The 11,448-nt window shown below is 48.7% G+C and overlaps 1 protein-coding gene across 1 annotated transcript; it reads left to right on the top strand.

Moving 5' to 3' along the window:
- The first annotated feature begins 10,000 nt into the window (after positions 1 to 10,000).
- Positions 10,001 to 11,134, top strand: LOC124695825 (F-box protein At5g07610-like). Its single transcript, XM_047228638.1, has one exon. It carries the CDS (start codon positions 10,001 to 10,003, stop codon positions 11,132 to 11,134), a length of 1,134 nt encoding a protein of 377 aa, XP_047084594.1.
- Positions 11,135 to 11,448: the final 314 nt, after the last annotated feature.

The raw sequence follows: 11,448 nt of genomic DNA, 5'->3' as shown, positions 1-11,448 counted from the left end.
TCCAAAGTAAATTGCTTGAGTGCTACCTTTAAAATTCCATCATTCACCTTTGCAATATATAGCTCATGGGACAAATAGCTTAAAAACTATTGTAGTATTGAATATGTAATTATGCACTTTATCTCTTATTAAGTTGCTTGTTGTGCGATAACCATGTTTACTCGGGGAACGCCATCAACTCATTGTTGAATTTCATGTGAGTTGCTATGCATGTTCGTCTTGTCCGAAGTAAGGGCGATCTACACCGAGTTGAATGGTTTGAGCATGCATATTGTGAGAGAAGAACATTGGGCCGCTAACTAAAGCCATGTTCCATGGTGGAAGTTTCAGTTTTCGACAAATATCCTCAAATCTCTAATGAGAAAAGAATTAATTGTTGTTGAATGCTTAAAGCATTAAAAGAGGAGTCCATTATCTGTTGTCTATGTTGTCCCGGTATGGATGTCTAAGTTGAGAATAATCAAAAGCGAGAAATCCAAATGCGAGCTTTCTCCTTAGACCTTTGTACAGGCGGCATAGAGGTACCCCTTTGTGATACTTGGTTAAAGCATATGTATTGCGGTGATAATCCAGGTAGTCCAACCTAATTAGGACAAGGTGCGGGCACTATTAGTACACTATGCATGAGGCTTGCAACTTATAAGATATAATTTACATGATGCATATGCTTTATTACTACCGTTGACAAAATTGTTTCATGTTTTCAAAATCAAAGCTCTAGCACAAATATAGCAATCGATGCTTTTCCTCTATGAGGACCATTCTTTTACTTTCAATGTTGAGTCAGTTCACCTATTTCTCTCCACCTCAAGAAGCAAACACTTGTGTGAACTGTGCATTGATTCCTACATACTTGCTTATTGCACTTATTATATTACTCTATGTTGACAATATCCATGAGATATACATGTTACAAGTTGAAAGCAACCGCTGAAACTTAATCTTCTTTTGTGTTGCTTCAATACCTTTACTTTGAATTATTGCTTTATGAGTTAACTCTTATGCAAGACTTATTGATGCTTGTCTTGAAGTGCTATTCATGAAAAGTCTTTGCTTTATGATTCACTTGTTTACTCATGTCATCACCATTGTTTTGATCGCTGCATTCTCTACATATGCTTTACAAATAGTATGATCAAGTTTATGATGGCATGTCACTCCAGAAATTATCTTTGTTATCGTTTTACCTCGCTCGGGACGAGCAGTAACTAAGCTTGGGGATGCTGATACGTCTCCAACGTATCGATAATTTCTTGTGTTCCATGCCACATTATTGATGTTATCTACATGTTTTATGCACACTTTATGTCATATTCGTGCATTTTCCGGAACTAACCTATTAACAAGATGCCGAAGTGCCGATTCTGTCGTTTTACTGCTGTTTTTGGTTTCAGAAATCCTAGTAAAGAAATATTCTCGGAATTGGACGAAATAAAAGCCCGGAGGCCTATTTTCTCACGAAGCTTCCGGAAGACCGAAGACGAGACGAAGAGGGGCCACGGGGGAGCCAAACCCTAGGGCGGCGCGGCCCCCCTTGGCCGCGCGGCCCTGTGGTGTGGCCCCCCGTGCCGCCTCTTGACTTGCCCTTCCGCCTACAAATAGCCTCCGTGACGAACCCCCCCGCACCGAGAGCCACGATACGGAAAACATTACTGAGACGCCGTCGCCGCCGATCCCATCTCGGGGGATCCTGGAGATCGCCTCCGGCACCCTGCCGGAGAGGGGAATCATCTCCCGGAGGACTCTACGCCGCCATGGTCGCCTCCGGTGTGATGTGTGAGTAGTCTACCCCTGGACTATGGGTCCATAGCAGTAGCTAGATGGTTGTCTTCTCCCCATTGTGCTATCATTGTCGGATCTTGTGAGCTGCCTATCATGATCAAGATCATCTATATGTAATTCTATATGTTGCGTTTGTTGGGATCCGATGAATAGAGAATACTTGTTATGTTGATTATCAAAGTTATGCTTATGTGTTGTTTATGATCTTGCATGCTCTCCGTTACTAGTAGAGGCTCTGGCCAAGTTTTTACTTTTAACTCCAAGAGGGAGTACTTATGCTCGATAGTGGGTTCATGCCTCGCATTGACACCGGGACGAGTGACGGAAAGTTCTAAGGTTGTGTTGTGCTGTTGCCACTAGGGATAAAACATTGATGCTATGTCTAAGGATGTAGTTGTTGATTACATTACGCACCATACTTAATGCAATTGTCTGTTGTTTGCAACTTAATACTGGAGGGGGTTTGGATGATAACCTGAAGGTGGACTTTTTAGGCATAGATGCAGTTGGATGGCGGTCTATGTACTTTGTCGTAATGCCCAATTAAATCTCACTATACTCATCATGATATGTATGTGCATTGTCATGCTCTCTTTATTTGTCAATTGCCCAACCGTAATTTGTTCACCCAACATGCTGTTCGTCTTATGGGAGAGACACCTCTAGTGAACTGTGGACCCCGGTCCAATTCTCTTTACTCGAAATACAATCTATCGCAATACTTGTTTTTATCGTTTTCTCTGCAAACAATCATCTTCCACACAATACGGTTAATCCTTTGTTACAGCAAGCCGGTGAGATTGACAACCTCACTGTTTCGTTGGGGCAAAGTAGTTTGGTTGTGTTGTGCAGGTTCCACGTTGGCGCCGGAATCTCGGGTGTTGCGCCGCACTACATCCCGCCGCCATCAACCTTCAACGTGCTTCTTGGCTCCTCCTGGTTCGATAAACCTTGGTTTCTTTCTGAGGGAAAACTTGCTGCTGTGCTCATCATACCTTCCTCTTGGGGTTGCCCAACGAACGTGTGAAATACACGCCATCAGACGACATTCCACCGAGAGGGCCCAGAGTATATCTATCCGTCATCGGGATGGAGTGATGGACAAATCCCACTGTTGATCCATATGCCTCAACTCATACTTTCCTGATACTTAATCCCACCTTTATAACCACCCATTTACGCAGTGGCGTTTGATGTAATCAAAGTACCTTTCCGGTATAAGTGATTTACATGATCTCATGGTCATAAGGACTAGGTAACTATGTATCGAAAGCTTATAGCAAATAACTTAATGACGAGATCTTATGCTACGCTTAATTGGGTGTGTCCATTACATCATTCATACAATGATATAACCTTGTTATTAATAACATCCAATGTTCATGATTATGAAACTAATCATCCATTAATCAACAAGCTTGTTAAGAGGCATACTAGGGACTCTTTGTTTGTCTACATATCACACATGTACTAATGTTTCGGTTAATACAATTATAGCATGATATATAAACATTTATCATAAACATAAAGATATAAATAATAACCACTTTATTATTGCCTCTAGGGCATATCTCCTTCAGGAATCAGAGCTCCGACGGCACTGGGTTACCTTGAAGCTCGGTTTGCGGCGGATCCCAAGCGTCGGTGACTCCCGCCGCCGCTATCTTTGGCCAAGGGGGCCTCGCCGTGCCTCGGCAGTTTCTGCTCTGGGGAGTATCAACTTTCCCCACACCTTAGGGTTGTGGAGGAAGATCTGCAATCTCAGCTCGGTGATCCATCCTGGCGGTGAACCAAGTGGCCTAGTCCCCGGTGTCATCGTCAGCGACCGAAGTCTGCGATTGGATCAGCGACACGGTGGAGAAGAAGGACTTGATTGCTTTTTTCTGTTTTATTCTGAGGTCCTTTCTGTAATATTCCAGGACTCTTGTGCTATTTCTACTCAAGCCAAGGTCCTGTATGTAATTTTGCCCACCGTTTAATGGAGCTTCTCGGCCCTTCGGGGCCTTCCCTGTTTAAAAAAAGAACAAACTGAGTTGTTTAACCTTGATAAGTGGGATCCAACTATCACGCCAAATCCTAAGAGCATCTCCAGCCGTTGGGGCTCCCCAGGCCGAAATCCGGCGCTATTTAGCGTCAGATGGATGCAATTTTTGGCCTGGGAGGCGACGAGTCCAGGATGGATGAAACTTTTAGATAAATAACGGAAAATTTGGACAAAAGAAGGCGAAATTCGTTCAAACATAAACGAAATTTAAAGATATTTAACATATGTATACGAGTTCGTACATATATTTGAAATCGGGAAGATGGAAACATAAACTAACTACATGTCGCCGTCGCTCGAGTTCCTGGCGTCCTTGGGCGGCGGCGCCGCCAGCGGCATCCCCAGGGGGGAGGGAGTTGCCAGCCTCGATGTGCGCGAGCACACGGGCGAGCGTGCGGCACGGCGCACCCCACCAGCGGCGGCGGCCGGCGGCGTTGTTACGCACTGGAGGAGGGGGAGGACCGTCGTACGATGCGAGTTCCGGAATAATTCCAGGCGTCGTAGTTGTCGGCGAGGTACCGCTCCTCCGCGCGCTGCTCCTCGGTGAGGGTGACCCACACAGCGTCGATAGCCGTGTCGAGCTCGTCGCCTCCCACCGGAAGCGGCGGGATCGGGACTCCACCCGCGCTCAGGCGCCATCCTCCGGGCACGCGGAAGTCCGGCGGCGCCGGGTAGCTCTCCATGTGCAGGAGTCCCGCCTCCCACTGGTGTAGGGAACGGCGGCCGAAGCCGTTGTTCGCCGCGCCGTGGCCCGCCATTGCTCGCTAGTGGAGGCGGATTGGGGAGAGAAGACAGGGCTGGGCTGGGGAGAGGAGGGAGACGGCGGTGCTGAATACGGCCAGACGCGGTAGGTTCCGCGATAAATAGAGGGAGCCGAATCTGAGGCGACGCCGCGTGGAAGCTACGCGTCCGGCGAAGTCTGACCGGCGGTAGGCTTTTGAAGCGAGCGGAAGACGATTGGCGTCTGTCGCCAACAAGTTGGGGCCACCATCCGTGCGGGAAGTTTTCTCGACGTTTCGCGCGCTTTTGTTTCGTCCGGAGTCCCCGAGCGCTCCCCGGGGGGCGGGATGACCTGGGCTCGCCGGACGGATGAAATCCCAAATCCGGGCGAAAACGAGGTTTTGGGGGCGCGGCTGGGCTGTTTTCGTCCATCCGAATAAAAAGAGGCGTCATGGGGTCTCGTCGGGGAGACGGCCGGAGTTGCTCTAACACTTGATCCATCTCCAATGCACCATACAACTCCCTGTTTTAGGAGCTCCAATGCATGCTCGATTCCCCTCCATCCTGGAGACGCGTCTCCTTTGAAAACACTGTCCAGTAGGTTTCCTCTAGGATAGTAGATGGTTCTTAATAGTTTTGCATAGAGACCTTCAGGTTTATTTAGTAGTCTCCATGCTTTCCTAGCAAGCAAGGCCTGATTAAAGAGCATTATTGTATCTCTAAAGCCTACCCGTAAAATACATTTGGGTTTTGTAAGATTTTCCCATGCTTTTCAGGCTTCTGACGATACCCAGCCGTCCATCCTAACCCTCGCCCCGACGCGGCAACGCCGCGCCGCGCCCGGGCGCTCCAGCAGCCCTTCCTCTCGCCTCCCCCCTCCGTGCGCCTTCTCTTCCTGCCACCGCCGCCGGAGCGAGGTTCTCGTCCGTGACTCGGTGCGGGGGCGCTTCTTGCGCTGGCGGCGGCGACCGCACCGGCCAGGTCGACGGGGCGTCACGGCATGGCGGCGGCCGGAGGACATCGGCGACCCTGGTGTGGACGGCAACGGGTAGCGGCGGTGGTCTGGGCCCAGATGGGCCTGGACAGGACTGGGGCATGGCTCTGCTCCGCGAGGTCCCTGACGGCGGTTCGCGGAGGAAATCTTGGGCTATTTTGCGACGCGAGGTATCCAGAGTAACTGCCCTGGGCATGGCGGTGGTGTCCATCTTCTCCGTCGGAGGTGGTCGGCCAGGCTGGTAGTCCTATGTGGGGATCATGGGATCTCACACAGGTCTCCGGCAATGGTGGTCTAGTCCGGGGTGTCATGGCGGCCAGTGAAAACTGAGCCTCGACCTCGGTCTTGGCGGATGATGGCGGCATCGGTCGACGTCGTTACCTTGTCGAAGGCGTTATTTTTGCCCGTCTTGGCACTACACTCGGCGAGTTGGGGATGCGTGGTTGCCGGTGAAAACCGTGCTCCGACTTCGGTTGGCGGACGATGGCGACGTGTCGCGCCGCTACCTTCTTGAAGGCATCGTCGTCGCAGTATGCGGTCTCTCACTTGTGCTGCTCCGGGGGAAACCCTAGGTCCGGGTCTCCCGGATCGGACGATGGCGGCACGCCCTGCGTCATTCTACCTCTTGGGGCATCGTTTTTGGAGCAGCTGCTGGATGTTGGCGGTTCTCAGTGGAGTGGTGTTCATCTAGCAGATTGTTGGCGCTGAGTCTCAGCGGCATGGTGCTGCAGGGTATCAACGACAGATGCGGGATGATGTATAGGTGCAGGATGGTGGAGCCGTCTGACGTCATGGTGGCATCGACGGCAGGCCTTGCAAGGTTAATGCGATGATCTCTCTTGAAGATGGAGTCGAGGAAGATGGCGGGAGCAACTCCTGTGGCGTGGGCCTTGGCGTGCGCTGAGAGTATGCTTCACTGGATGTGCTTCTCACCTGCTATTGGACGGTTTTGGAAGACATTTAGTTTTGATTGATGTGAGTTGGTGTATTGTCACCCTCTTCATCCCACTGTAGGTATAGTAAGGTTGCTTCGAGATTGGTCTTTTGTATTGTTACTTGTAAGGTTCGTGAATAATCTAATAAAAAAGCCGTGTGCTTTGGATGCAGAAGCTGGGGCGATATTTTCCCCATTTCGAAAAAAAAAGATTTTCCCATGCTGACCAATGAACCTTCCTATGTTCATCGTCTTCTCCACACCAAAATTATCTTATCATTTTCACGTGATCACCATGGAACCTAGCCGGTAGTTTAAAAAGCCCCATAATATAGGTTGGCAAAGACTTAACTACCGATTTGATGAGAGCTTCTTTTGCATCCATGGAGGCCTATTTTTCAGCCCAATCATTCATCTTTTTGCTCAGACTGTCTTTTGTATTTTTAAATTTACCAGCTTTGACTCTCCTTCAATGGTGGGAAACCCCAGATATTTTTTCTCAAAGGTACTCTGACAGAACGTGTTTCATATCTATTTGTAATTGTGCAGAGCACTGGCTGCTGAAGAGAATTGAACATTTATTTGGGCTAATGAGCTGGCCTGTTTCTCTTTCAAATTTTGTATGTCTGACTTGATAACAAGCGCTTGCTCGGCATTTGTCTGCAAGAAGAGGAGACTGTCATCGCAAAAAGAAGGTGGGAGATCCCATAAGCTCTTCTGCAAATTTTCATTTCTCTCCTACTGATAGCATCTTGGAGGGCTGTAGTGAGACCTTCAGCAACAAAGAGGAAAAGATAGGGAAAGAGGGTCTTCCTGTCTTAGTCCTCTAATGGGGATAACAAGGTCAGAAAGCTCGCTGTTAACTTTCACTTGATATAAGGTTGACGTTAAACTCCCGCATGCCTAACACATCTTCGTGCGATCACGTTGTTCGAGATACCCATGTTCTCTCGTTGTCTGATTACAAAAATAATAAGAAAATAAAATACGAGAGTTTGACGGACCTTGCGAGTACAAAGCAGGGTAGTGCAAGGCATAAGTATAAGTAATATACTAAGAATTTCTCCAGCGCTCATCCCCCCCCCCCCTCCCCTCTCACACCTCTACAGTACCTTGAGAGTCCTTGAGACCTCACCGGCTCCTCTCCCTCTCCTCTCCGGCGGCTCTGCTGCCGGAGGCGTTGGGGCAGAGGAGGCCGGCCTTTTGTATATAGTAGTTTAGGTTTTCGTCATGTTGGTATGGCAGTTTGCCGGTCTGGCGTCATGCCGTGTGTCGGGAGGATCTGGTGGTCGGAGCTAGCGAGCAGCTCGGGCCGGCCAGTGGCGGAGTTTATCCTCTCTGTGCTGCTCCGGTGGTTGGAGGAAATAGCATCGGAGGAGATCTCTTCTACGCCTCCGTCTAATAAGCTCGGTGGAGCTCGACTTCGATCCGATCTTGCCGGATCTGGCCGCCATGGTGGAGGCCAGAGCTCGGCGACGGCTAGATCTCGAGCTCCGGGGATCGTTGAGGCTTCTTCAGGCGAAGGAACCAAGCACCGGCTTCATGGCGCCGCTGCTCCAACTGGCCAAAGGGGCCCCTTCGCACCGCGGAGCTTCTGGCTCCTGCGGCTCTTCTTCCTCCAGGCCAGTGAGCCACGAAGGATCTTCATCAACCTCACCGCGGCGTTCATCGACGACCTTGCCCCAAGTGGTGTAGTCCCCGGCGGCATGGTCGACGGCAGCGGCATCGAGGTTAAGCACCGTCGGTGGAGGAGGACCGGATCGCGTTCTGCTTTTCTCTTCGAGGTCCTCTTAGCAAAAAACAAGGACTATATTGTAATTTCAGTTTTTCGTCTGTTCCTTGATGTAACTCTGTCCCACCGCTATAAATGAAGCTTCTAGGGCCTCCGGGCCCTACCCCTGTTCAAAAAAAAATACTAAGAATTTTGAGGCCTATCTCTGGATTAACGTGGTGCAGCCACGTGGATATACCTCCCGTTGTTTCTTTTATGTGTGCACTTTCGGATCTTGGTAGCGTTTTTGTGTAGATGAGAGTTTGTTTTCCTACGAACATGTGAGCAGTGTGGGCTCGCTTGGTATGATACGGGTGTGCCCGTAGCTGCAACATGCTTGGATAGGGGTGAACCAGTTTTGTTTAAATTGTCGGATGTTGGAGCTTTGTGGGTCAGTCAAAGCGGCGCTGGTGACCATATCCCCACGCGTGGGCTGTTTATGGTCCGACGCATGCTACCTCTCCCGGTCTTCCTCATTATTTTTTGTATGCGCTGGTGGAGAGCCTATGCTCATAGAAGAGGAGGCGGCGGATTCAAGTGGAGAGCGGTCAAGATCGGCGGCTCATGGAGATGCGACGCCGTGGGGATCGAGGAGGGCGACATGGAGCGCGGTTGCCAGCACAATTTTCCTCCTTGATCTGCGTCAGCTTGGGGAAGTGCGGAGCAACATGGAGAGGCGGTGACCATTCTTCTTCGACGGTAACGATTTGCCCCGCCATCGGCACGACGGGACGCTGTCTAGTATCACTAACTAACGTAGGAACAATTGTTTTGATAGAACCCAAAAGGTGCCTTCATTATACTGATTGACTCTTAAAAGGAGGTTAGACTGGATGTTTATAATCCTGTATTCAAGTCACAAAAATCCAGTCCATACAAATTTTGGTAGCATCGTTGCTTTGGTTTCAAAGTCAATAAAAAAATAACATGGTAAAAAAGGGAAACCCGGCTCCTTTGCTTCGATATTGGCACTTTTTGTGGAAAGGAAAAGATCTTCATTTGGGCGGCTTTCGCTCAATCCGTGGCTATAGTGATAAGACAAATCACATTGATAATATGCATAAAACAATACATACGGTGAAGTCAATGCATCGCTTTGTATCCCGGTCATCCTCTTATGTGCTCGCACTTCTGCGAAGCATTGGAACCTTTAAAATTTTATAAACACTAAAAGTTGCTATTAACTCCCTACAGCTACTTTTAATTCAAAAACCACATTTGAGACTTCAAAAAAGATAAAACGAGTTCTTATTTTTCAGAGCAACAAAAATACTCCGTAACATTTTGTGTGGCCCAAAATATATGTATTTTTTTTATCGAAAGTCTGCAGGTATTGGAGGTGTACGCCACCCAGCAAGCAAATCAGAATTTTGGAAATACCTCTAAATATTCTCCCCAAAATACCGGGAGCCATGAAGCCTGGATCGAAACGACCCAAAGTTGGACTAGAAAAGAAAAAAGTCTGCCGAACAGAAGCAAACATTGTAGCAGGAGCGGACCGCGGCCCAGCCCCAAAGTCTCGTCGTAAACCCCAAGCTCTGCCGCCGCCGTCCGCCCCCAGCCCCCTCGGCCCCTGCCCTCCTCCACGACCATGGTGGCTGCGCCATAGCCGGCCCGGCTGATCTTGGTGCCTTCCCGCTCGTCTTTCCCTTCATTTGAAACACTCCCTTGATAACATGATTCTTCTCTTCACGGATCTCTAATCTTTCTCATCCATTCCCCAGATTAACAGATTGGTGTTCCGCCTGCCGACGGATGGATCGCTCCGACAAGAGCTGCAACCCCGCTGCCGATCTCACCGACGACCTTGTCGTTGAGATCCTCTCGAGGCTGCCGGTCAAATCTGTCTGCCGTTTCAAGTGCGTCTCATGGCACTGGCGCGGCCTCATCACCCACCGGGACCACCGCAAGAAGCTCCCCCAGTCCCTCTCGGGTTTCTTCCGCGGAATCACACCACGGCTCGGCGACATGTTAACTGTTTCCGATTTTGTCAGCATTTCAGGAGCGGAAGAACAGCCTGTTTCTGATCCGTCACTGTCTTTCCTGATCGGCTACACAACCATTGTACCTAAGGACTGCTGCAACGGCCTACTCTTCCTTCACTGCCGGAAGGTTTCTCCAAGTCCCAAATATGAATTCGATTACGTGGTGTGCAATCCAGCGACCGAGAAATGGCTAATCTTGCCCTCTTCTGACCGGAAGACCCAGGTCTACGTAAGTCGCTTGGGTTTCGATCCAGCAGTTTCCTCCCATTTCCATCTATTCTCAATGCTAGAGGATGTGGAAGGGTACATCACCGGAGTAGATATATACTCGTCAAAAGTGGGATCTTGGAGTCACAGTGAAAATGGTTGGGGCGATGATGTTGCATTGTATGAAAGAAGCGTCTTTCTCAATGGCATGCTGCATTTCATCTCTCTTGATTCAACAATAGTTGCTGTGGACAGGGAGGGCAAGTCATGGAGGACTATTCCTTTGTTGGACACTATGGGTGCTGAAAATATTTGGAATTTGAATGCTGCTTTCATTGGTCAGTCTCAGGGTCGGTTGCATTATCTGAATGTTAGGGAAAGAGATGCCTCTACACTCTCAGTCTGGATCCTGGAGAACTACCAGAGCGGTGAATGGAACTTTAAGTACAACATTAGCACTTCCCAGCTTCTCGGACATAAGGGTTTGATAAATGGAGGACAATACACTTTGATTGCAATTCACCCAGAATGCAGTTTGATTTTCTATATTATGCGTGGTGGGGATGTGCTAATGTCATATGACATGGATCATGGGGAGGTTCGTCCTATCTGTAGCCTCAGGGTAAAATTATATGGGTCATGTCCATATCTTCCATATGTTCCCTTGTTCACGCAATCATTGGCTAATCATGACTAGATATGATATGCACATGGCAAAGGTCAACAACTGATTCCTTGAGATGACATCGATGCCTTTCCATTTATTGATCTTGAGCTGTGGAAAAAATATACCATGGAGCAGCACCTTGGGTATTTGATTTTGCGGTACTTTTATCTGTACTTTTGATTCAAACCTACTTTTTATAGCAATTTCAGTTTGGAACCATGGAGATCATATAAGTTGATTTTGCATTATCAGTGATTCAGTTACTTGCTTGTGAGTAATTATATTATATGTTGACATTTGATAGCTGCACTTAAAAGGGCACTAAATACTGACCGAGTGCTTTG

This window comes from Lolium rigidum, chromosome 3 (assembly GCF_022539505.1).
Source record: "Lolium rigidum isolate FL_2022 chromosome 3, APGP_CSIRO_Lrig_0.1, whole genome shotgun sequence".
Taxonomy (NCBI): Eukaryota; Viridiplantae; Streptophyta; class Magnoliopsida; order Poales; family Poaceae; genus Lolium; species Lolium rigidum.
The sequence above is the reverse complement of the archived record's forward strand: the minus strand, read 5'-3'. Positions and strand labels throughout refer to the sequence as shown.